The sequence below is a fragment of the Pteropus medius genome, unplaced genomic scaffold (genome assembly GCF_902729225.1).
Source record: "Pteropus medius unplaced genomic scaffold, Ma_sr-lr_union100, whole genome shotgun sequence".
NCBI classification, from domain to species: Eukaryota; Metazoa; Chordata; class Mammalia; order Chiroptera; family Pteropodidae; genus Pteropus; species Pteropus medius.
This window is the reverse complement of record NW_024349800.1, coordinates 2,849,139-2,875,393: the sequence shown is the minus strand read 5'-3', so window position 1 is coordinate 2,875,393 and position 26,255 is coordinate 2,849,139. Positions and strand designations below refer to the sequence as shown.

Here is a 26,255-nt window from a genome sequence, read left to right as displayed (position 1 = left end):
TTTGCCTGTAAAAGTGTTGCTTCTGTAGGTCACTAACAGTCTTTTCAACAGTTATAAGTGTCTGTATGGAACAGTGCTGGAGAGTCTAAGGTGAAAATGATGTGATCCTTGCCTTCAAACTGATGGTTCTTAATCTTTCCTTGGGTCACAAAATCTCTTTGAGAATCTAGTGGAAGTTCTTACCCTCCTCCAGAGTAATACACATGGGCATAGACACACAGATTTGTCAGGTAACCTGAGAGGTATTGATAGATCCTCCAAAGCCTATTCATAGTGACCCATGGACCCACGGTAAGAAACACTAATATTTAAAATAGCTGCTTAAACAAAATATTAAAGGACCAAGGGCTCACAGGAGAGCTAACCTTAGACCTGGGCCTTGAAAGAGTTCTCTAGTACAGAAGGGCATCCCAAGCAGAGGGAACAGGATTAGCAAAGGCCTACAGATTAAAATGTCCACAGTTCATTGAACTGCAGGAACGTGGGGAGTGGTGTGATATGTACAGAAAGGTCCAGGTAATGCAATAAGTAACTGGTGATTGAGTGATGTCACCCTAGTTCCTACAAGACATCCTCAGAGCATTTCATTCTGCCTTTCACCCATACAATTTGTCTTTCCCTGTAGCAAAGTTGGGTGGGTAAAATGTGAGATTTTTCTAACTAATCACAATTGGTAGTGAATGCACATGTCCTTGGTACCAGCAAGTCAAAGGGAAAGGCCAAGTTTGTTTTTAGCAGGTTCTTCCCAGAACCAGCACACAAATTCAGGGAACAATGCTTAGCGTGGGTGTTTCCTAGAGTTCAGTTAGGGACATACTACTAAATGCGCATTTTACCTTTTCCATCAACCTGGGCTTATCACCGAAAACCATTTAAGATAATCTGAAATGTCCACATAGTGATCATAATGTGGAAGGTACCTTACATGGAAGGCTAAATATTGACAGTTGATTGTACAGCACAACTCAGAAAGTAATGATGACAGATTTGAGGACAGTAGATAAACTTTTGCTTAGGGGCAAAAGTCAGTGTGATTCCTCTGGTCTATAAGGAGTGTTTTGAACATGCTTATTTGTGAAAGACACGGAGGATTATTAACTTTGTGAGGAATATTGCAGTTCCAAGTGACAGAAACTGAACTCAATCTGGCTTAAGTAATTTTCTTAAAAAGAAATGTAAATTGATTCAATAACTAAAATGTCCAATAGTCTGTTGGCTTCAGATACAGCTGGATACAGGGCCTCAGATGTCATCGGGATTCATTTTTCTCAAGTCTGCTTTTTTTATTCTCAGGCAGTCTGTCTTCTCATTAACATACCAGCTTAATAATTCCAGTGAAAACACCCCTTTCTGAAAATTTTCAGTAAAAGTCAGGATAAATTGACCTGATTTGGTTCACGTGCAAATTCAGGAACTGCTTAGCCCCACCTAGACTGCAAGGACTAAAGGTGGGATGGGGTAATTCCCTAAAGGAAAACGGGTGCAATTGTCAAAAGAAAGTGGCATAGGTAGCAAGCAAGAAAAAACAATAATGTTTTACCCTTTAATCACCCATACTGTTTGGAATGTTCCCAAAGGAGGTATTGCCCCTGTCCCAGTAGGCAATGGAGTCTGCAAACATTTATTGGATTTCTACAATATACCAAGCACCATGCTAGATATTTTCAGATTTTTCTATTCACTCAACAAATATTTATTGACTATCTGCTGGACATTGCACATGAACAAGTTACACTCCCAGACTTTAAAGGCTAAGACTGCTATGTCACATGCCATTACAGGGGTGATCTGGCGAAGGCTGTGGGAATGTCCCACAGGTCATCCAACCAGCCTGGGTGGTCAGGGAAGCCTTCCTAATAGAAGTGTCATCTCAAGATATGAAGGATCACAGGGAAATATATATAGGGCCAAGGAAATACGTAAGGAAAGAGTATTCCAGGCAGAAGTGACAGTGCGTGCAAGGCCCCAAAAGCAAAGGCAATGGGGTTTTCATGAAACTGAAATAAGACATGAGTGACCCTGAAGTGCAGAGAATAAAAAGATGTGATGAGCATTGAGTTGTACAATATAAGTGGGTGAGTAGTTGGTATGTTGACTATACCTCAGAAAAGCTGCTTAAAAAAAAGCAAGGCTAGATGGCAGAGACTTTGTAGATCATCCCTCAGAGGGGAACTTGATCCTGATGTGGCAGTGAGGAGCCCTTAGGAGGTACTAATGTGAAGAAATTTGCTGCTGGATGGAGAAAAGAATGGAGGGATAAAGTAAGCATGGGGGTGTTGGGGTGACAGATGATATTAAGGTCAGCAGAGAGTGGGGTTTGTGTTGAGATCATTTAGATGATTAGCTCCTGTTTTCTTGCACTAACTCAGTCTTCCCATTTCTGAAAAGGAGATATATGTTGCAGCCACATTGGAAAACAGTCTAGCAGTTCTTCAAAAAGTTAAACATAAAGTTTCCTTATGATCCTGCAATTCCACTCCTAGATAGATATGTACCAAAAAAAATGAAAACATCTATCCACACAAAAACTTGTACACGAATGTTCATCGAGCATTATTCATAATAGCCAAAGTGGAAATACTCCAAATGTCCATCAACTGATGAATGATAAATAAGATATGGTACATCCATATAATGCAATATTATTCAGCAATAAAAAAAAATGAAATGCTGACACAACCTACAACGTGGGTAAACCTAAGGAACACACTAAGTGCAAACCAATCACAAAAAGAGTATACGATCCTATTTTTTAGAAACTGTCCAGAATAGGCAAATCCATAGAGACAGAGAAGATAGATTAGTAGTTGCCAGGGCTTAGGGGGAGGAGACTGGTGAGTGATTGCTCATGGGGTATAGGTTTCTTTTGGAGGCAATGAAAATGTTCTAAAATTAAATGTGATAGTTGTACAACTTTGTGAATATACTAAAAACCACTAAATAGTACATCTTAAGGAGGTGACTTTTATGTATGTGAATTATATCTCATTAAAGCTATTAAGGGTGGGGAGGATCATAAGTCCGTGGCAGCTGACAACAAGCTCTCATCATGGCTATGAGAGGCTCTTGTAGGCTAGCCAGACTGAAGGTGGAGGGCATCAAGGAGACAGCTGGGTATAGAGGGGCCTTAGGGGTCAGCCAGCCTCTTATGTGCTTTAATCCCCAGGCCCTGCCACCCCTTATGCTAACCCTGTTCTCACCTTGGTCCCACCTCCCCACCTTCCTTCCAGATCTTTTGACTCTGCCTCACTAAAGACAACCTGGGAAAATCAGGGTTCAGAAACCTGGGTTCTATATCTGTGGCCCTCCATGATGGGCTAGTACCCAATAAATAAAATGTCTTATTTCTGCAATCAGCTCACAAAATGCACAGCCAGCCCCATGTAACATTTTTCTTTCTCCCATTTTTTTTTGTAAATTTCTTTTTCCTTTTTAATTTTTTTATTATGGAAATTTCAAACACACAAGACTAGAGAGAATAATATGATGGTGTACCCATCACCCTGCTTTAATAATTATCAATATTTGCCAATCTTTTATGTATTTCCCAAATCTCTTTTTTTTCTGGAATGTTTTAAAAGTAAATTCCAGTTACTATATCATTTTACATATAAATATTTTCATAAGTACCTCTAACAGATAAGGATTTTAAGAAACATAACCCATAGTGCCATTATCTCACCTAATTAGACATTCCTTAGTATGTTCTAAAGCCCAATCCATGTTCAGATTTCCTGCATTATCTTAAAATGGCTTCACAGTCTGTTTGTTTGAATGACAACCTCAACCAAGACCCCCACGTAGCATTAGACTGCTGTTTCTTAAGTCTCTTTTAACACAGTTTCCCCTCTCCACCCCTTTTTTCAAGCCATTTGTTTGTTGGAAAACAATGTGCTTGTTCTGTAGATTTCTATGAGTCTTTGTGAAATTCTTATCTGGATGGGAAATCAAATCTTCAGATTGTTTTTCACTTCAAAGAAAGATTAAAGATGAATTAATGATAGATGCCTAGAAAATGAAGCAAATAATAAACACTAGTAGGAGGACACTGAACTCAAAACCTCCAATGATCAAACTCAGGTATACAAGTCTGTAGAGAAAAATTCCTCCTGCGAGACAACTGAGGGCTGAATGAACAGCTTTTGGACAACAAACGAGAGAGACTGCATAGAGAAGGCTAGGAAGCCTTGGGAGCCCTCCAGGAGCTGTGGGAACTTTGGGCCAGAGAAGCTGGTGTCAGTATTTACATTCCCCTCCACTTCGATAGGGAGGTTGGAACTCTATTTGGGTGCTTCAGATCACCCAAATAGATCACCTCAGAGAAGGGAGTGCCCAGCTACACTACCTGGAGCCTTTTGCCTCCAAACAAAGGGAGCAAGCAGGAGAAACAAGGTGTCACCGCACACCCCTGGCATCCCTGCCAGGAGCTGTTTCAGCCCAGCAAGTTAGTGCTCCAGGCTCCCTGAGCACCTGCCTGGCTCCAACTAGCTTCCCAAAACTACCAGGCACATACAGCCTACAGAGAGGTCCCTTGTATTTAAGACCCTTTCTCTACAATAAACAAGAAAGAGACTATATAGAGAAAGCTGGGGAGCTGTGGAAGCTCTCTGGTGGGTGCCATTGTTTACCCCTCCACCTCCATAGGGTGGCTTGGAGCTCTATCTAGGGCTCTGGCTTACCTGCAAGGTTACTGCAGCACGTTCCCAGACATATCCACGGAGCCCTTTTGGCCCCGAACAAAGGGAGCAAGCAAGATCGACAGGGCATTACTACACGCACCTGGCCTCTGTACCCAGGGAACTCCTCTGGCTGGGGCGGCCAGTGCCCTGGACACCAGCTTGGCTCCTATTGGCCTGCCAAAAACATCCAGCAAACCAGGCACACACAGCCTATGCAGAGGCTGCTTCTACATAAGGCCACTTTTTCAAGTCTGGCAGAGATACTTATTTTGTCTGATTAATATAAACAAGTGTAGAAAGTCAAACAAAATGAAAAGACAGAAGAACATCTCTCAAATGAAGGAAGAAACAAGAAAATCTCCAGAAAACAAAACAAAACAAAACAAAAAAACCTAAGGAAACAGAAGTAATTTGCCTGATAAAGAATTCAAAGAAAAAGTCATGAGGAATGCTCTCGAAACTTGAGAGTGGAATAGAGGAACTCAGGGAAAACTTCAACAAAGAGAAAGTAAAGAACTAAGCAAAATTGAAGAATACAATAACTGAAATGAAAAATACATTAGAAGGAATCAACAGCAGATTAGCTAATACAGAAGGATAGATCAGTGACCTTGAAGGAGCCTAATGGAAATCAACCAGTTAGAATAGCAAAAAGAAAATAGAATTTAAAAAAACAAAGATAGTTTAAGGGACCTCTAGAATAACATCAAGTGCTCAAACATTTTGTATAGGGATCTCAAAAGTGAGGCAAGACAGGTAGCTTAAGGATGTACCCTCCCCCTCCAAGATGTGGCTCTGGGCTCTTTTCATCCCCTTCCCTTTTTCATTCCCTGCAAGGGGAGATGAACCAAAACTTGTCCTAGCCAGTCTGGCTGCCATCTTCGACTGAGACCTGACCTTTGGCTAATTATAATATCATTATAATCTCATCTGCATTGCAGTTTCCATGGCTCCCATCATGCACATGATACCATGACAGTTCTGGAAACACCAAAGAAGGAAGAAAAAGCTGGAAACCAAGCTCCCTGCCCACTGGGAGGAGACAACAAGATTACATCAGTACCATGTCTCTGGGCCCTGCCCCAAAGAAGGACAAAAGCCCATAATACAGACTTCCTCAGAGCAACTGGGTTGTTGAGTTCACCCACACTTTCCTCTTAAGCGAGTACTTTTGCTTCAATAAACTTTGTGCTTTTCTACTTGATATTCTCCTTGCCCAAAAGGGAAGAGAGAAGAAGAAAGGAACAGAGGAGAACTATGAAAACAACCAAAAAACAATTAGCAAAATGGCAATAAGTACATACTTACCAATAATCGGTTTAAATGTGAATGGATTAAATGTTCCAATAAAAAGACATAGGATAGCAGAATGGATTTAAAAACATGACCTATCTATATGCTGCTTACAAGAGATTCACTTCAAATTAAAAAACACATACAGACTGAAAGTAAAAGGATGAAAAAAGATATTCCATGCAAATAAAAACAAAAAAGAAAGCTGGGATGGCAATACTCAGACAAAATAGACTTTAAAACAAACAAACAAACAAACAAAAGTAAAAAAATGCAAAGAAAGACATTACACGATTATAAAGGAGTCAATCCAAGGAGAGGCTATAACGACGGTAAATATCTATGCACTCAACATAGGAGCATCTAAATATATAAAACAATTATGAATGAACACAAAGAGAGAAATCCACAGTAAAACAATAATAGGAGATTTTAATACCACACTCACATCAATGGATAGATCATCAAGACAGAAAATTAATAAGGAAATAATGGCCTTAAATGTCACATTAGACCAGATTGACATGATAGACATTTATAGAAAATTTCACCTCAAAACTTCAGAATATACTTTTTTCAAGTGCCCATGGAACAGTCTCCAGAATAGATCACATGTTAGTTAGGTCACAAAATAAGCCTCAATAAATTCAAGAAGATCAAAATTATATCCAGCATCTTTTCCGATCACAATGGCATAAAACGATATTATCTATTCAAAAAAAGCTGTAAAAAATACAAATAAATGGAGACTAAACAACATATTATTAAACAACCAATAACTCAAAGAGGAAGTGAAACTGGAAATCAAAAACTAGCTTGAAACAAATGAAAATGAAAACACAGCTTTTCAAATTTATGGGATGCAGCAAAAGCAATTCTAAGAGGGAAGTTCATAGGTATACAGGCCTACCTCAAGATACAAGAAAAATTTCAAATAAACGATCTAGCCTTACACCTAAAGGAAGTAGAAAAGGCAGAACATGCAAAACTCAAGTAAACAGAAAGAAAGAGTTAAAAGCAGAGTGGAAATAAATGAAATAGAAACTTAAAAAACAATAGAAAAGATCAATAAAACTAAGAGCTGGTTCTTTGAAAAGATAAAATTGACAAGCCTTTAGCCAAGCTCATCAAGATAAAAAGAGAGAGAACCCAAATAAATAAAATCATAAATGAAAGAGAAGCGACAACCGATACCACAAAAATACAAAGAATCATTAAAGAATACTATGAACAATTATATGCCAACAAATTTGACAATCTAGAAGAAATTGTTAGACTTCTATGAGCATGTAACTTCCCAAGATTGAACTAGAAAGAAATACAAAATCTAAACAGGCTAATTACTAGCAATGAAATTAAAGTAGTAATTAAAAAAAACTCCCAATAAATAAAAGTTCAGGACCAGATGGCTTCACAGAATTCTACCAAACACTCAAATAAGAATTAATACTCATCCTTCTTTAACTACTTCAAAAGAGTTGAAGAGGAAGAAATACTTCCAAACTCATTCTACAAAGCCAGCATTACCCTGGTACCAAAACTAGACAAAGACACTATAAAAAAAGAAAATTATAGGCCAATATCCTTGAACACTGATGCAAAAATTCTCAACAAAATATTAGCAAACCAGATTCAACAATACATTAAAAGGATTATACACCATGCCAAGTAGATTTATCCCCAATGATGCAAGGATGCATCCATTAAACAATCAACATGATACATCACAATAACAAAATGAGGGATACAAAACTTATGATTATCTCAATAGATGCAGAAAAAACATTTGACAAAATTCAACATTTTTTTTATGATAAAAACTCCCAACAAAGCGGGCATAGAAGGAAAATATCTCAATCTAATAGAAGCTATATATGACAAACCCACAGCTAATATTATGCTCAAAAACAACAACAACAAAAAGCTGAAAGGTTTTCCTCTAAGAATAGGGAACAGCTGATTTTTAAGTATTACCAGATTATGATATTTATTAACAAAAAATATCTTTTTTAAAAGATTAGGTTTGTTTTGCTGGTATCCGTGGTGGCTAAAATCTGTGAAAGAATGAGTTAAGACTCCAGGAACCCTTGAATCTTAATTTGGCCAGTTTGGTGAAAAAATGTAACTCTCTATGCCTTCAGAGTTCAGGACAGTGAGCACAGCACAGAAAAGGTTCTCCAGGATGCACCATCTCTTACCTGTTCTGTCTTTTGTTTCTTTGTTCACACCAGAGCAACCAGCCAGAATGAAAGTGTCAGCCAACTGTCCTGGGCATTGTCTAAGCCAGAGACTTTATCACTGCCAGCCACATCACCTTTGCCTTTTCCTTCTCTCTCCCTTTCTTTGGGAGCTTCCAAGGTACTTTTGGGAGGGAGGTCCCAACAACTCCTAACAGTGTTGAAGTCTCTTCAGCAGAGTTCCAAGTTGGAGGCTTATTTTCATAGACTCAAACTTCTAATAAAGCAGGGGCCACCTGGATGCCCAAGGTTTTCATCCCCCTTCTCCCTTCTCTGAGGTTCTCCCAGAGGGGCAGAATGATGTCATCATTGTTAAGGGTACTGGCTGTGAAGTCAGACTTATAGCTTGGCCTCTTATTTCCTGTGTGATCTTGAACAAATTGCTTACCCTCTCTGAGCTTCGGCTTGTAAAAAGGAGAACATAATAATATATAGGGTTGTTGTAAGGACTTAAAAAGAATAATGCATGTCAGGTGTGTAGTATAGCTCCTGGAAGACTGAGTGATTGGTAAAAAGAGCTATTGACCAACCCTTATATACTTGGAATCATCTCCCAGCCATCTCAGAGTCTCCAGGATAATGCTGGGAGCTCCTTTTGCAGCCGGGATACTTCCCACCAATACCTGGCACTCTGTGTTTCTTACTAACATTCACCTCCACTCCAGCCAGTCTCTTCTTTCCATGGGATCAGCTTTCATCTTGGCTTCTGGCCAAAGGGATCATAATTTCTCTTGCCTTTGTCTGGAATCTCAAAACCCCTATCAACTGATAGTTTGGAAACATAATAGGATTTGGGTTCTGGGCTCCAAAGAGGGCAGCCAGGGAACAATGGAATGATGCTGCTTGGATTGGAGGGTTGGGCACTGTCAAACCAGTGAATCTTTGCAGGGGCATGAATGTGTGGTCCTAGTACACACATCTCACCCTCCTCAAGAGAAATTAAGGAAAAGAACCAGGCCAGCTCTGAACTTGCTGAGGAAATTTCAACATCTCCAAAGAAGGCTCACCAAAGAGTTCACAAAAGGCACTGAGAGGAGGGATCTGTATCCATCAGCTTCTACAGTGGATCCCTAGAACTGCCATCCCATCAAGACTGCCCATGGAGGGAAAGATGTAGTTCCCCTGGAGGAAATTAGGATGCTGTTAGGAAGAGAAAGGATCTTGAACAATGGCCTAAAATGCCACTTATCTATTTGATATACAGAACCAGGATCCAGATAACCCTACAAGCTTGAAACAACTAGATAGATCTAACAAGATCAAGAGCAAACAAATGTAGAATCTTACATTAGGGTTAAGAAACCAACTGCACACAAAGAGATGGGGAAGATCTAGTAGATCAATAAACTGCTGCTAGAAACATTAATTCAGCATGAGGTCATATTAATGAAGGAGTAGAATCTAGAAAAGGGGAGATGAAAGTTCAGCTTTATTCTCAACTGGGTTCAGTTCCAAGAGTCATACTTTAAAGGAGACATTGTTGATCTGGTAAGAAGAAAGAGAGGAGAGATGTCACGATGGTGAGAGCCCAGAATCCTGTCGTTGGAAGAAAGGCTGAAAGAACAGGCAGTGTTTGGCCTGCAGCGAGAAGATTCTAGGGAACTGAGAAATGTCTTTACAATTCCAAAAGGCTTTCCACAAGGAAAACAGTAGAGCTGGTCAGATGATATGGTGAAGTGGGAAAAGCTGGAACTCTCTCCCAGAGTAAAAAATCTGGATTCAGAGTCTACCATTTACCAGCTATTAGAGACTGAACGCTCTTCAAACTGCAACATGTCATGCACAACTGAATGCTGCATATTGCTTTTCAGTGAGAACCAGAGGTAGGAAAACACTGGGAGAGACATTTCAGCTCAACGCTAGTAAGAAGTTTCTTTTTTATTTTTAAGTGGCATTTATTCTTATCTCTGATCACAAAAGAAATACACGGTTGTATAGAATATTGGTAAATGGAAAAGCAAAGTTAGATAAAAGTCACATCAACTCTTATTTAATTTCTAATATTTAGGGACAAGATACATGGGTAGACAGATATGAACAAAAATGAGATCATACAAATAATTATCTGAGAGAATTTAGAGTATCAGCATGTAAAGATGTATATATCAGTATGTAAGGATGTTTAGTGCCATATTGTTTCTAGTAGAAAAAAACCTGTAAACCACCTGATTACCCATCAGTAGGGGAATATGGGGAATGTCTGAGTAAATGACAGTGTATCCACACGATGAAATACTGTGCAGCTAGTTAAAAAAAAAAAAAAGGTAGAACTAATATGTATTGCCTTCAAAATGTTTCCAACATATACTGCTTAAGGCAAAACGAAGTTACAGAATAACAAGCATAGTATGATCCCATTTTTGTAAAAAGAGGCATGCACATATGTGTTTTTATAAACAGAGGAAACCATGTGGCGTTAACAGTGGGTACATAGGGTGGGGGCAGAGTTAGAGAGGCTAAGGGTGAGACAGTTAACATGTTCTTTGAACATTTCTGTGTTGCTTGAATTGAGACAATCAGCATATATTATTTTTATAATTCAAATGACTGAAATTAAATAAATAAACAACAATCTATCCTGGACATTTCTCCATGCCATTAAAGATTCTACATCATATTTAACGTATTCCTTGTATGGATTTCTCATGATATAATGAACCCAATGTTGGACATCAGGAGCTGTCAGAAGAGGGACTGGAGCATTTCAACAGTGTCTGTCAGAAGCAGACCCATACAGATTTAACCATGCCTCAGGTAGGAAATTATCTGATAGATACACTAGTGCATATACACAAAAATGTCCCTGACTCATTATTCCTGCTAGCAAAAGACTAGAAACAACCCGTATGTCAAGTATTGGATAAATAAAAATTACAGGCTGACTAATATGCTGCAGTTCTCAACAGCAGATATAAGAAATGAGATGGAGTTGTAGAAATTTACATGGAAAATGTGTCAGGATATATTGTAAAGTGAAGGGGAAAAAAGGCAAGTTACAGAACGATATGAACGGTATGATCTCATTTCTATTTAAAATGTATACGTGACTGCATTAAAAAAGACCTGAAGGATACACATCAAGCTGTAGATAGGATTTACCTATGGGTATGTATATAACCCTAAAAGATATAAGAATAGAGATATAAAGGAAGTGAGCTCTCCATCCCCTGAGGTATGCAGAGATTGGCTGCCTCGTTTTGAGGGATGTTGTGGAAAGGATTTCCACATCTCTCCGAGGTGACCTCTGTCCCCTCTTAGTCCTGAGAATCTCAGAGAATGGGGAGGTCAGGACTGGCAGAAGAATCCATCCCTAAAGAGAAAGGGTTAAGTGGGGATGGCGCTCCTGTGGGCGGGCTCGGCGATCGGCAACGCCGGGCTCTGCTAGCCAAGTCTGAGCATCTCGGAGGATGCGGGGCGGCGAGCGGCTGCTGGGACGCGCGCAAGGTGAACGCGGGGGCTGCCCGTGCTGCGCCCAGGTGAGGAGCTGGCCGAGGGAGGGGGTGATGGAGGGCCCGAGTCAGGGAGCGTGGTCTGCAGCCCCCGTCTCGGAAACGAGCCGGAGGGCCTGCACCAGCGCCCACCCCAACCCAGCACACTGCGGGAAGGCGCGGAGCCAGGGGAGAAGAGACGGAGGAGAGGTAACCCGAGATGGAGCAGCTCCTGAAGGCTGCCCTGCGGCGGCCCTCGCTCTGCAGTCCGGCAGGCCTCTCTCCTGTCTCTGGGACTGGGAGATACCCGCCCCCACCAAAAATTTCTCCAGCAGCTGGAACCCAGTGCTGGGCAGCCCCCTCCTTGTCCGCAGATGCCTACATCTCTTGGATTGGGGTGGTGAGCAGATGGCATATGCTTGTCATTGAAGGCCCAACTCAACTGTCTCCTCTTCTGCAAAGCTTTTCGGACCCCCTGTGCAAAATGAGCCACTGCGGGTTTCACAGCCCCTAGTATGGCCATTCACTGGCTGTGTGACCTTGGGTGAGTTGCTCAACTTCTCTGAACCTCTGTTTCTTCTCTTCTGAAATGGGTATACCCACACCTGCTTGTGTGGGAGGGAGATGGAGGACGTGCAGCTAAGCTTAGCATATGAGCCTAATTGGGAAAGAGCTCAACACAGGAGTACTGTTATTAAACAGTACCTGTGTTAGGGGCCTTTCAGATCACCCCCACTCCTAACACTAGAACTGAGGCTTCTCTTTGGGTCCCCAGCACCCAGCCTGGGCAGGAGCAGAGCATGGGGATTGGTGAATGTCTGAGAAATGAACCAGTAAGGCTTTAAGGCAGAGTCTAAACTCAGTTTAGGGGATGCGTTTAAGGGGTCTTGGAACCCCCAGAAATTGTGCACAATCTTTGGTGAGCCCGGGTGTCTGTGGGCCACCAAGGGTTAGGAGCCAGGGAGCTTTGGACACAGCTGCTTCCCAGAGAGGAAGGAGCAGATCCTCTGTCCCTCAATACACCCAGGCCCCGACTCTCACAGCCACTGTCTTCCCTCTCCTGGCCATGGGGGCCCTTCCTGCCTCCCTGGCTCAGCTAGGGACTCTCAGAAAGAGGAAACTTTAAGGAATATTCAGCTGGGGTCAGTCATATGCTGAAGGGCTAGAAACAAGAAATGGAAGGTGCAGATGCAGCCTTTGAGAAGCCCCAGGCCAGTGGGGGAGACAAGAGATTATTACACTATGTGACCAGGGTGACAGGAAGGAGTGGAGGGCGGGTGTCAGGGAAAGAAATGTCTATGCTGAAACAAGCCAACATCATCTTACCTAGATTTCTGCACTGGTCACTCTCCCCCTTTTAAAATACTTATCAGATTGTGTCACTCCCATGCTTAACATCTCCATTGGCTTCCTGTGACACTTAGAATAAAATCCAGCTGCCTTATTGTGGCTTCCTAGGCCCCTTGTGATCTAGCTCTGCCTTCCTGATTTCATCTCCCTCTGCCACTTTCTCCTTCATCCGCTGAGCTCCAGCCACTCTTGCCTTCTTATTTCTTGTACTCACCTAGCTCATTCTTGCATCAGGGCCTTTGTACTTTCTGTTCCCTCTGCCAAATGCTTTCCCCACCATTTCTTCAAATGGCTGTCTCCTTCTCATTCAGCATTTAGCTTAAATGTCATCTCAGAGAGGCCTTCCTGGCACCCCACGTGTAAAGTAGCCTCCTATCCCTCTATCTCTTAACTCTGTTTTCTTTTCTCCATAGCATACCTTATTTAACATCATTCATTGTCTGTTCCTTACCTAGAATGCCACCTCCACTGCTGAATGTCAGTCCTGTTCACTGTTTTATCTCCAGGGCCTGGCCCATAGTATATGTTCCAATTACTCGTTGAAATAGTTAAGAGGGCTAGTGGGAAAGAAAGCTTTTTGAACAAAGGGAAAAGTAAAAGGGCTCTAATGCTTACCAAGCTCCTATCATAGGCCTGACCCATTATGTGTTTTGTTATATAAGTCTTACAAGAGCCCCTTAGAATTAGGTATTCTTGTTATATCCACTTTACAGATGGGAAAACCATGATGCAGAGAGGTAAAGTAAGTCACCCAGGAACTGGCAAAGCTGGGATTCTAACCTAGGTCCCTCCTCAAAGGTAGGGGCCTGTTCTTCTCCCTCTCTACCTCCCTGATATTTGAACTAGGTCTTCAAGAATAGGATCTCAGCAAGTGAAGGAGAAGGGAAAGGGCATTCCAGATAGAGGGAATGGCAGGAGCAAAGGCATGGGGCATTAGACAGTCCAGTGGGTGCTGAAGGATAGGTGAGCAGCCTGGTGTGGACTTGGAAAGCCAGGAGAGGAGCTTAATTCTTTTCTGAGGGCAATGGGGAGTCACTGAAGGTTTCAAAGCAGGGCAAATGGCATGACCAGAGATGCAGTTTTAAAAGGTCACTCTGGGCAGCATGAAGAGGTTGGCCAAGAAGGGACTGGGGGAAAAGGGGACCTGCCTCATGTCACTCTTCTCTCTTTCCCATCAGCTCCCTTGAAGCAGCCACAAGAGACTTGAACCCTCACATGTCATCCCCTCTCTCTTTTTAGGTTTATCCAGTGAAGATTGGAATTTGAGGGCTTTAGGCCCGGGCATCAGAGTGGACCATGGTCCCCAATCCATGGGGCCATGTGCGTGGCCTCCTGCTGCTGTTGCTGCTGCCGTCTCTGGGAGCTGGCCCTGCCCTGGGCCGGGGTCATCTTGGGCCATATGAGGACTCGGAACCACACCTGATTCCAAGAGCCCACCCCAAGGGCCCTGTTGGCACAGAGCCCCAAGCCTTCGACTTCCTCTGGGAAAAGCCCATAGATGAGAGCCCCTGGAACTCCAATATCCCTCAGGTCCCTGCTGAAGAGTTGCCTGAGAAGCTCACAGACTCTCCCTTTGGCCCAGCCCTGCTTGGACCTAAAGCAGCCCAGGGGGCTCAGAGAGGACTCCTAGTAACCGATGACCTACAGGTGGCTCGAGGGCCAAGTTCTCAGGGCTGGACAGGATCTCCCGACTCTCTGGAGCCTCTGGAACAAGACGCACCAGTGCCCCATCCAGTGGGCCCTCCCCATCTCACTTTCATCACCACAACTCCCAAACTCCAACTCAGGATAGCCACACTTCCTCTCTCCCCAGGGGAGCCTGGAGACCAAGTGGGACAACAACCACTTAGAGATGAGGGTGTGGGGGCCAAAGCTAAGAACAGGGTCTCAGAGACATCCTCCTTAGCCCACCAGGGTCATCCCCACTCGGGCACTATCAGGAGGCAAGTGCTGGAAGAACAGGGTAAGGGTGAGCAGGACTTCCAGGAGGCAGCTCAAGGCCCCCTCTTCACACAGCAGGATCCAGTAGCCCCTGAGGCTGGCTTGGTATCCCCAGTTGAGATGGCATCCACTCAGGAGCCTGGGTCCCAGCCAGACCTGGCATTGGCCAGAAGCCTTCCTCCTGCTGAGGAGCTGCCAGTTGAACCCCCCAAGAAGGCTGGAGGTGAGGAGACCTGGGAAGTCAGTTTTCCAAGTCCCTCACCCAAGCAGGTTGACTTCCCTGATGTTCAGGGCTCACCAGGACCCCAGCCCTCAGGTCCCCCAGCCTCAGAGACTCCTGATCAGCAGCCTAAGCCAGGTAGGTACCAAAGTGAGAGTGCTGAACAGGGCAGGGAGGGGCAGTGTTCCATGGCAGCTGGCTGCCCCAGTTTCCGTGTGCCTTCTGATCCCCATGGGTCCCATTTTCCTCATTCTAACAAATGAGGGTGATTGTGGCTCCCTCCTGGGGACTTAGAATTGGGGAACCACTGGAGGGTCAGGCAAAATGATGACTGCTTTTGTCATTTCAGAGAGAGCAGCAATGAATGAAGCAGATCCCATCTCTCCCCAGCGGGTGAGAGGAGCAGTGGAGGCCCTGGGTACCCCCAAGTCCCTCATCCCTGGCCCCTTGGACACTGGCCCAGCTACAAACCGAACAGAGAGCCCTGTGAGGGCCCTACAGCCAGGTGAGGGCATGGCTGGGGTTTTGGGGAGAGCAGGTATTCTGTCTAATAATTAAGAACCTGTGTGAGGTCTAAATGGGGTGGGGTGGGGAGTAAATGGAGACAATCACCTCCTTAAAGGAATTGGCTAGGACTTCCTTCAAACAAGTTGAGATAATAAACTAATACTCACTGGGTACTTTGGGAGAAGTCATTTGCCCTTTTGGAGCTAGAATGTTCTTAAAAGTAATCACCCAAGGAGCTTTTTAAAAATTCCAGTGCCAGGCCCCATCCTAATGAGTTCTGATTCAGTTGGTCTCCAGGTAATTCTAATATGCAGCCCAGGTTGTGAAATCCTGGTATATTATTAATAAAAACGATAGCTCGCGTCCACTTAACACTTATTGGCACTGTGCTAAGCATTCGATCCTCAACACAACCCAGTGAGGTCGGTGCGGCTACTATCCCCATTTTGCAGATGTGCTTGGAAGAGTTAAATAACTTGCCTACCACACTAGAGAATAATGGAAAATCAAAAGCAGTTTTCAAAGGGCTATTTTAATATTGTTATTATTGCAGATGAAACCGAGGAGTGGCCGGGGCGTCCCCAAAGCCATCCTCCAGCACCCCCAGTCCAAGCCCCCTCGACATCACGCCGGGGCCTCATTCGGGTCACCACGCAGCGTGCCCTGGGTCAGCCACCCCCTCCGGAGCCCTCAGCCAGCCTCATGGCATCAGCCCCAGCCTCCAGTCCCCCGGCCAATGCCACCGCACCCCCGCTGCGCTGGGGTCCACTGCGGAGGGTGCTGAGCTTTTCCTGGGAGCTGCACGTCTACGGAGTGGGGGTGCTATTTCTGCTGCCTGCATTGCTGGCACTGGCCTCTCTGACAGCCGCCCCTGCAGGGCCCCGGCTGGCACTGGTGGCCGCGGTGCTGGTGCTTGTAGCATCGGGACTGCGATCTGCTTACATGCTCGCCGACCCGTATGGCTCTCAGGCGCGGCTGGGTTTACGCGCGGGCCTGGTGCTCTACAACCTACCTTTCCCCTTGCTGCTCACTGCCCTGGCAGCCCTGACCCTGCTCGGCCTGGGTGCCGGGCTGCCACAGCAGCTGCAGAACCCGCTTCTACTAGGAGCAGTGGCATTGGGGCACGGCGGGGGGTTACTCGCAACAGATCTGCTGTCGGCGACGCCGGCGCTCAACCTCCTGGTTCAGGGCTTCTCCTGTGCTTGGGGCGCGGCCGTGGCTCTGGGCACGCTCTGCCTGTGCCGTCGCCGCCTGCTGGACGGGCCGCGGGGCCGGAATGCTAGCCCGGGACCGCGGCTGCTGGCAGTGGCTGGTGCGCTGGGACTGCTGGCCAGTGGCTTACAGCTGGCGGCCGCGCTCTGGCTGTACCCGGGCCCAGGTCGCGTGGGCCGCTTCTCGTGGGCCTGGTGGGGAGTCCACTTCTGGCTGCGCCTGCTGGAGCTAACTTGGGCACTCACCCTGGCACTGGCAGCTGTGGCCGCAGCGCGGCCCAGGCCGCCCACGGAGCATGCGTGCTGGGCTAAGCTGCTGCGCCTGGCCTGCCCCGCGCCCTCTGGCAAAAGCGAGGTCCCGGAGCGACCCAACAATTGTTTTGCGGGGCCCAGTGGCGTTGGCGCAGGCAGCTTGGACATCAGCAAGAGCCTCATTCGCAACCCCGCGGAGGTGGGGCCGCCTGTCACGCCCAGTTCAGGGGCCTGGGGCTCGGCTACGTCGTTGGGCCACGGTCCCCAGGGTGGCCCGGGGCTGTCCCGCAGCAGCGTGGGGCCGGCACCGTCGATGAGCGAGCTAGACCTGCGGCCGCCGTCGCCCATCAACTTGAGTCGTAGCATCGATGCCGCGCTCTTCCGAGAGCACTTGGTGCGAGACAGCGTGTTTCGGCGCTGCGGCCTGCGCGGCCTCTCCTCCCCACCACCTGGGGGCGCGCTGCGGCCTCGCCGGGGCAGCCACCCGGACGCGGATCTCGACGGTACCGGCTCTTCACTCCTCCGTGGCCGCTGCCGGTCGCTCAGCGACGTGCGCGTGCGCCGGTCGGTCCCACCACACGTGGTGGATGAGCCTGACCAGGCAGTTTCTGGCAGCTCCGTGGACAGCTTCTCCCGAGGTTCCCTCAAGATCAGCTGGAACCCGTGGCGCCACGGGCTGTCGTCAGTGGACAGTCTACCCCTAGATGAGCTGCCCAGCACTGTGCAGCTACTGCCTGCCCCAGCCCCTGCTCCCGCTGGGCCCGGGGAACCGAGTGAGGTCCAGCCTCGCTGCAAACCCGGAGACTCCCGCAGCGCCTCCAGTGACACCATCGAGCTCTGAGCCAGCCCCACACTGCTGCAGAACCAGGTCCCGCTCTCGGTGGCCTTATGTCACGGCCGACTGGGACAGTTGAGTATTTGAAACACTAGCATTCCCGGGCCTCAACCTGGTTGCAGAGACACTCCCAGAGACAGCTGGGAGCGAACCCACCCTCACGTTTTTTTTTTAATATCTCTATTTTTTTCCCCAACGAGTATTTTGCACAGAGGCTGTGACTTATGCAGAATACATGGTGGACATGCATGGATTTAGGTATGGGGAACAGAGTCCAGGTGCCCCCCAAACACCCTTCCAGACTCCCCACTGTGGAGGGATGAGGCTTGATTATCCAGATTGACTGTCCTCTTTGTGCCAAAGAAATAAACCCTTAGGACTTGGCTCATGCCTTCCTCTGGCCACCCCAGGATCCTGTTCAGAGGCCCCGCCCTCCCAGTCGTTCCAAGTCCTCTGTGTTGGGGATGGGAGGATTCCCAAAGGAAAGGGCACTGGACCCTTAGCAACCTTAGAAATAATGGCTACTAATATTTTACTGAACATCTACTATTGCTGTGCACTATGTTCAGCTCTTCACATTCATCACCTTATTCTCATAAGAAGCCTGAGTGGAAAACATTATCATGCCCATTTTATAGATGAGAAGAGTGAAGTTCAGAGATGAAAATCATTTGCCCAGGGACTTTGGCCCAAATGATAACTGGTACTGAATCCAGAAAGTCCAGTCCTAAGGCTAGTTCCTCCATTCCCCTTCTAACACTGCTTCAGGGCCAAGCCTTTCCTCTCTCCTCTCTCTCTTCTACTCCAGCAATGTAGCTCTCAATTTCCCAGGGTTTTAGAAAACTTCCCCAAGGATGGGGGGCTCTCAGTAGCTTAGGCCAACTCATGGTGGAGGACAGGTAGTAAGACTGAAGCTTTTCCATTTTCCAAGACTTTATTTCCTGAGATGAATAAATAAATCAGTGGCTGAGGGGTGGGGGGTGAATACAGAACAGGAGCTGGCAGCATGCAGCTGGCAGGCGGATGCTGTGGTGGACCTTCCTGCAAAGACCCCCGCCCCTCATCCTGGGCAGGAGCCAAAGCTCACCAACAGCCTCCACAAGGAGACACCTTTTCTTTAAAAATGCACACACATTGTGAAGCCTGCCCAGTACCCTCAAGGCCAAGATCTCAATGTATCCACCTTTAGGGCTACTTCCTCACTCCAGGGACCTCACCTGCCCAGACCTAGTTGCCCGGGCTGCTTCGCAGGTGGATAGGGAGTGCTTACCCCACTCTCAAAAATAAAGCAAGCTGCCTTGAGTGTCCAGGCAGGAAACACCTGACCTCTGGGGGCAGCCGGGGTGAGAGGAGATCCTACAGGTGTGGCAGAGATTATCTGCCTTTGATGAAGCCTTCCAGCACACGGTCACTGCGCTCTGACAACCAGTAGCCAGTCATGGCTGCCACAGCCCCAATGAATATGGCGGTGAAGACCAAGTCGCCCTTGGCTGCCAGTGTGGCCAGTGCACAGATGATGACACCAAAGAACATCTGCTGCAGCACCACCAGCTCGTCCTCCGTCATCTCCGAGAAGAAGCCTGCTGACTCTTCAAGGAGCCAGAGAAGCACCTGTCACTCCTACCCCATTCCTGGAGTCTCCCACACACCCGACAAGTGCTGCCACCTGCCTCTCTGGCATGCCAGCACACATCATTTACTGCTGAGAACAATTCTGAAAGGGGCAGTTATTATCCCTCTCTCATTAAGTAGTAAACAGGCTCAGAGAGGTGATGAGGTTTGCTCAAGGCCACATGGTGAGTGAGCTGTGACAGAGCATGTGTTACATGTACTAGCCCAGCTCCAGAGCCAGACTACCTGGTTTTGACTGCCAGCTCTGCAACTTGCTTACCATGTGGCCCTGGGCAAGCTGCTTCATCTCTCTGCATCCTAGTTTTCACTATAAAAATGGGATGAGAAAGATACAGCATTGGATTTGTTTTAGGGGTGAAATAATATATGCAACATGTTTGGAACAGCATCTGACAAATGGTAAGAGCTGTGGAAGTGGTCACTATTGTCATCACTGTGATTGTCCATCTCACTACACCGTGGCCTATAACAGCTCTTGACGGGCCAGGGCTAGGACTGGTCCCATTGGACAGATGAGGAAAGAGGCTTGGGAAGGCAAAGTGATTTGATGCCAAGTCTGACTTACTTTCTACCCCGAGGAGGTGTGAGGCCACCAAAAGCCACCCTGGAGATCAGCTGTAGGCGTCTGGTCTCAATTCAGCCTCATGAGGGCTGGGAGGTGAGGGGTGGGTGGGGCAGGGCCTATAATTGCCTGGAGAAAGGATTTGCTGACCCTCCCCCTGCAAGACTTTCCTTCCCCAGGTTTGCTCACCTGGGATCTGCTCCTTCACACAGATGCCCTCAATCTGTTTGTAGCCCTCGGTACAGACACAACGGTAACTGCCCTCGGTGTTCTTGCACTGCTCGTTCTCTCCTGGACACATCTCTGTCTCACACTCGTCCACATCTTGAGGGAGGGCAAAGAAGGATCAGAGCCCTGACTGCCAGGGCAGCACCCTACATGCAGCACCCCTGACTCGGTGTTGCTCACATCCTGACAACTCTCTTCGGCCCTTGCCCAGATAACATTCCACCCTTCCTTCCCCTGCTCTGTCCATATTCTAATCCCTCTCAATCTGTGGTGGCAAGGCCCTCCAAGGTGCCTGTGTCCCATTGGCAGGAGACTCACCGAGACACTTGGAGCCCACCTGCTGGTAGCCAGAGCTACACTTCTTACAGCGGCCCGGCCCTGCCCCCATGCAGCCCAAGCAGGCTTTGGAACAGTCTAGAGAAGGGAGAGGAAAGAAAAGGGTGAGAGGAAAGAAAGGAGGTTCCTAGGCTTGGGAATTCTGATGCCTGAGAAGGCAGAAGTTTGGGGGGAAGTAGCTCCTCCTATCCTTCCCACATCCCGTCTTCTGCAGGAGTGGACACTCACCTCGGCACTCATAGGAACCCTCTGTATTCACGCAGAATTGGTCAGCTCCACAACTGGCTCGCTCTGTGCCACACTCGTCAATATCTACAGAGAGGCCAGCAGGGTTGGGATTTCAATCCCTAGTTAACTAACAGGGAAGCGGAGGCCAGGATCGGGGAATGGACTTCCCAGGCTCAAACGATGTGGCAGAGATTGCAGGCTGCCCAGGTAGAGACTACATTTTCTGACCTGCTCTGCAGCTCAGTATTATGGCCTTGTGAGTTGAGTTCTGGCCAACAGGATATAAACAGAAGTGATGTGCTCCACTTTTAGCTTGGCCTTAAAACAAAGTCAGGCGGGTTTGGACTCTTCCACACACTTCCTTCCCTTTCTTACTTCTTGAGTGCCAGGTCATAGAACAGAGGTGCCAGTGACCCAGCCTCAACCATAAAGACAATACCCAACGGGACACTGCACAGGAAGAAAGAAAGAATCTGGGTCCTTGAATAATTATGACAAGCAGAGCTTCTCTGCCAGCCTGGACCACTTGCTTTGAGATTGTGATGTGAGATAAAAATAAACCTCTATATTCTTTAAGCTACAATTGTTAGAGATCTTTTTATCACAGCAGCTTAGCCTTTACTCTTATCTATATAAATGGCTAGGTTTGAGACCAAACCAAATCTCAAACCTACGTTTCCTGACCCAGGTTCAGTATTCTCATTCCTCTAGCTAACCGTTCAATTTTCCAAATTTAGCCTAAGTGATACCTCCTCTAAGAAGGCTTTCCTGATTCCCTGATTCACTGAGCTGGACCAGGGACATCTCTTACTGTACGAAGATCAATCTGTACTGTTAAGTGCCTGGTTACTTTTCTGCCTTCCCAACCATGCTGAGATCTCCATGAAGTCAGAGACTGTGTTGGTCTAACCGAGATGCGGAACCAAGCCCAGGCCCCTGCCCACCTCTCCAGAACTAGGGCAGGGCCTCACTCACCTATACACTTGAGGTGATGCAGGGCCCAACCCTTCTTGCACTGCAAACAGTTTGATTCCTCAGGTCCTGAGCAGCGGGCACAGGGGCCAAAACAAGCTGAGTAGAATGAGGGAAGTATGAGGATGAGCAGGCAGGCACCCCATCTGCCCCTGCCCAGTGCCCTGCCTTTTGGCTACCTACCCGAACATACCAGATGGCTGGCGTTGCGCTCCGCCTCAAAGTAGCCGAGGCCACACTGGCCACAGGCCTCACCCCCATAGCCGGCTTGGCAGTCACAGTGCCCGCTGCCCCCTCGAGTCCCTTCCCCTTCACACTGCCCATAGCCACCGCAGGGCTTCTCTGTGCCCCCAGGACAGGCTGTGGGCAGACACCAAACCGGGTGAGATTGTAAATACAATTCTGTATATAGAAAGTATTAACATTTTTGGAGAGAAAACAATTTTAATGGCAACATATATTTTGTCATAAAACTGTATGAAATTTACTTAACCACTACTCCATTGTGGAACAATTAGGTTATTTACAAATCTTTTCTTTCATTAAGACTGAATTGACCATCTTTGTCACTAACTCTTTATCTGCAGCTTCTGGAGAGATTTTTCTAAAAGGGGCTGTTAGTAAGTTCAGCTTCTGACTCAGGACTGTGTGTAGAAAAAGGTGGTGTCAATATGGGCTCCAGAGCATCACCTCTCATCCCTAGGAAGCTCTCTTTAGTCCAGGGGCTAAGGTCTGGTCTGATCCAGGCATGGGAAATGAGGGGTAGGTGTAGGGGCATTTCTCATATACATGCATCTGATTCAGAGCTATTTTCAGAGCTATTCCCCATCGATTTCCTCATCTCACCAGCCCTGTGCGGCAGGTGGAAACTGAGGTCCAGAGAAGTTATCTGAGGAGCCTAAGCTTTCACAACCAGCTATAGGCAGAGCCAGGACTGGATCTCTGGCCTCAGCAGTCCCCTCCCATCTCCCAAGAGGAATTTGAATAACTCACCAAGGCAGGAGGGCCCGAAGGTGCCTGAGGGGCAGCAGAGCTTCAGGGAATCTGAGCAGAGCCATTGGAAGAGGTCTGGGGCTTCCTGCTGCCTGAGGCAGGGAAGTGATATGAAAGCAAGGGGGCCTGAGATAGTGTCAGAGGTGCTGCCCACGCCCCACAGATTCTGTATCCCACAGAATCTGTGATACAACCCATCTTGGGCATAAGACCCGTAAGGCCACCTGACCAGTGCCCTTTCCCAGAGAAATAAAGCAAAACTCACGGTGAGAGTTTGGGTACTCCAGCAGATCCTTAGCAGATCTGGGTTTGGAAGAAGCAGCCAAACCAGAACTCAGCCCCTAGCATGCAACTCCCTGCTTTACTATCAGGCCCTGCCTGTGGCCCCCTCCCTGGGAAGGCTCTCACACAACTCACTTGTGAAACCACCAACTCTCCACCAGCTCCTCACTCAGCTCCAGCAGGCGGTGGCACTCGTAGTCTGACTTGCTGCACACGCTCTCAAGCACTTCTACCAGGCGGGTCTCACTGGCCAAACAAGGTGGGGAGTGGTGGGAATAAGTTCCATTCCACCCACAACCCTCCTTAAGATCTCCTCTCCCACCACTCCTCATGCCATGACAGTGTCAAAGGAAAGGCCATAAGGCATATTGGAAGAAGTATTTGTTTTATATTATATGTATATGTATTATATTATATATTTAAAGGCTCTGACACAGTGCCTGGCATAAAAAACAACACAAAAACAGGAACCATTATAGAGCTGGAAGTACCCATAGGGTTATCTTGACCAGTCCTCTCATTTTCAAATAAGGAAACTGAGACCTATTGAGGGGAAAAAAAAGTGGCTAATATTACACAATAAAACCTTTTATTTCTAGTGGGCATTACAGTTTAATCTTTACCACAATCTTATGAAATAGGCAAAGCAGATATTAATAGTTTACAGATGAGGAAACTGAGGCTCAGAGGTTAAGAGACCTTCCCTTAGGGTACCAAAGGTCAGAACTGACAACCAGGTCTGTCCAACTCCAAGTCTTTGCTGATTCCTTCTCCTTAATTTGACTTTGAAAAGCTGGAGGGCCTATGGCTCAAGCCTTTCCTCTTAACATAATCACATACTGTCCCATGGCTTTACATACTTACTATATGCTGATGACTCCCAAATTCATGTTTCTAACTCCCACTTCTCCCTAAACTCCGTATTCCTAAATCTAACTCAACTTGACTGTTTAATGGACATCTCAGGCCAGCATGTTCAGAGAGGATACCTGATTGCACTCCGCCCCTAAATCTTCTCCTTCCTCAGTTTTACCCATTTCAGAAATCAGTCCCACAATTAACCCAGTTGCTCAGGCCCAAAACCTAGTAAGCATCTTTTATTCTTTTTCTCTCATACCCCATAATGAATCCATCATCAAGTCCTATCAGTCTATATGCAAAATATACCCAGAATTTGACCCCTTCTCACATGTCTACCACTAAACACCATACTAGTTCATGCTGCCTTCATGCTTAGACTATGCATTAGCCTCCCAGCTGGTCTCCCTGCTTCCACTACCTGGCCCCTTATAGTCTGTTTGCTACACAGTGGTACGAGTGATCTTTTATAAATAAGACCACATCACTTCTCTGCTCAAAACGTTCCAATAGCTTCCCTCTACACTCAGAATGAAATCCAAACTCCTTTCTGTGGCCTTCGAGGCTGGGCTTCTGCCTTCCACTTCTACCACTCTCCCTTCTGCTCACTCCATTCCAGCCACTTATCAAATACGTCAAGCTCAGTCCTACTCTGTCCACATCTTTTCCCTGATTGTCACATAGCTTGCTTCTTCAACTGTCTGTTCAAATGCCACATCTTGAACACCACGCCTCTCACCATTCTGTAGTTCACCCAGCTTTACTGTTCCTCATCTAATATGACATTTATTTCCTTATTTGCCATCTGTCTCCCCTACAAGAATGTAAGCTCCTTAAAGATGAGATCTTACTTTCCTTGCTTACTGCTGTACTATACATGTTCAGTGATATATGTTGAATGAATAAGCACTACCCAAGAGGCTCTAAGCCCCCTCCAGTAGCAGAGCAGAGATTAGGTGGTAAGGTATACAAACCCACCTCTCCAGACCCTCACCTGTCTTTGTATTTGGACAACTTCTCTTCCTCCCAGGCAGTGTTTCCACCTCCAAAGTTATCCCGGATGGTTCTCTCCAGGCCCTAGAAATGGAGAAAATTAGTAATGCCTAAGTATAAAAGTACAGAGCCTGGCACATTCTAACACTTCAGTATTTCACTGACCAAGAAACTGAGGCACAGAAAGGCAACCTGCCCAAGGCCATACAACTAGTAAGTAACCAAGACAGAGTGCATACAGACTTGTATCCCAGATCTCTCCACTCTCAACCACTGTTGCTATAATAGCTAGGCCCCTCCCACCAGGCTGCTGGTGCACCCACCTTGTTGAAGCTGTCGACCAGTCCCCGGCACGTATGACATGGATGGGGCTCAGTTGGGGGAGAAGACTGAGGAATTGGAGAGGGCTGGAGCCTAACTGGGCCAGGGAGGCTGAAGATGAAGGTCAGGCCCCAGAGGAGTGCTGGGACCAGGCCCCTCGGGGGTCGAGGGGCCATCTTTTCCCAGGCTGGGGACCTGTAGATAGAGGGTATGAAGAGGGTTCGCTAGAGGAGCCAGGGAAGAAAAGGGTCGGCCTGGGAGCCCAGATCTGCGTTATTAAAAGAAAAGGAGGCTAGGCTGGGGTAAGGTCATGGTAGGGGAGATGACGGGGAAATGAGCCTAGTCTGCAATTCCAGGACGGAATAAGTTATCCTTGTTACAGTTGGGAAGGTAGCTTGGATCCTTGGCAAGGGGGCAGGAGTCAGTCCATTGTTTTAGAGTCTCAATATGAGTTATTAGGGACCAGATCAGCAGAACTAGGGAGAATGGGTCAGATTCCAAGTATTGGGGGAGAAGAGGCCGGATGGGCGGTCTTGGGAGGAGGAGCCTGGATCCGGATATGAAGAGAAGGGGTCGTTCGCGAGCCACACGCGGCAAAGCCACTGCCCACCAGCAGGCAGGGGAGGACCCAGATCCGGATAGATTGCGGAGGAGGAAGAGATGACCCACCCAGCCTGCGGGCGCTGACGCCTCAATCTCCCAGCGCCGTCGCTGCCGCCGCCTGCGTAAGACGTGCAACCTCCGCCAGCTCCGTAGCCTGGGGGCGGGGCCCATGCCACAGCCAATGGTGGCGAGCCATGTGCCATCGCGTCATCCCGTGACAGCCAACCAGAAGCGGCACCAGGCTGCACCTGTCCAGTTGTGAAAGGGTCGCGGGGACATAGACCGCGAGCAGCG

General features: G+C 47.0%; 2 protein-coding genes across 13 annotated transcripts; one reads left to right on the top strand and one right to left on the bottom strand.

Moving 5' to 3' along the window:
• Nucleotides 1–11,443: 11,443 nt before the first annotated feature.
• Nucleotides 11,444–18,336, top strand: PRRT3 (proline rich transmembrane protein 3). 8 transcript variants are annotated; one of them, XM_039886691.1, is made up of 6 exons: nt 11,444–11,685; nt 12,100–12,181; nt 13,701–13,785; nt 14,227–15,286; nt 15,498–15,653; nt 16,209–18,336. In XM_039886691.1, the coding sequence occupies exons 4-6, from the start codon at nt 14,284–14,286 to the stop codon at nt 17,957–17,959; spliced, it is 2,910 nt and encodes a 969-aa protein (XP_039742625.1). In that variant the 5' UTR covers nt 11,444–11,685; nt 12,100–12,181; nt 13,701–13,785; nt 14,227–14,283; the 3' UTR covers nt 17,960–18,336. The 8 variants fall into 8 exon arrangements, with proteins under 8 accessions (XP_039742625.1, XP_039742619.1, XP_039742623.1 ...); XM_039886685.1 differs by having other exon boundaries at nt 12,012–12,181; XM_039886689.1 differs by having other exon boundaries at nt 11,973–12,181.
• A 532-nt stretch (nt 18,337–18,868) lies between these two features.
• On the bottom strand, nt 18,869–26,252 carry CRELD1 (CRELD disulfide isomerase 1). 5 transcript variants are annotated; one of them, XM_039886712.1, is made up of 11 exons: nt 26,028–26,153; nt 25,361–25,553; nt 25,039–25,121; nt 23,322–23,432; nt 22,905–22,996; nt 22,095–22,313; nt 21,915–22,010; nt 20,940–21,023; nt 20,694–20,789; nt 20,337–20,471; nt 18,869–19,542 (listed from the first exon to the last, which is right to left on the bottom strand). In XM_039886712.1, the coding sequence occupies exons 2-11, from the start codon at nt 25,532–25,534 to the stop codon at nt 19,328–19,330; spliced, it is 1,305 nt and encodes a 434-aa protein (XP_039742646.1). In that variant the 5' UTR covers nt 25,535–25,553; nt 26,028–26,153; the 3' UTR covers nt 18,869–19,327. The 5 variants fall into 5 exon arrangements, with proteins under 5 accessions (XP_039742646.1, XP_039742647.1, XP_039742648.1 ...); XM_039886713.1 differs by having other exon boundaries at nt 22,095–22,271; XM_039886715.1 differs by having other exon boundaries at nt 19,392–19,542; nt 20,713–20,789.
• Between the last annotated feature and the right edge of the window lie 3 nt (nt 26,253–26,255).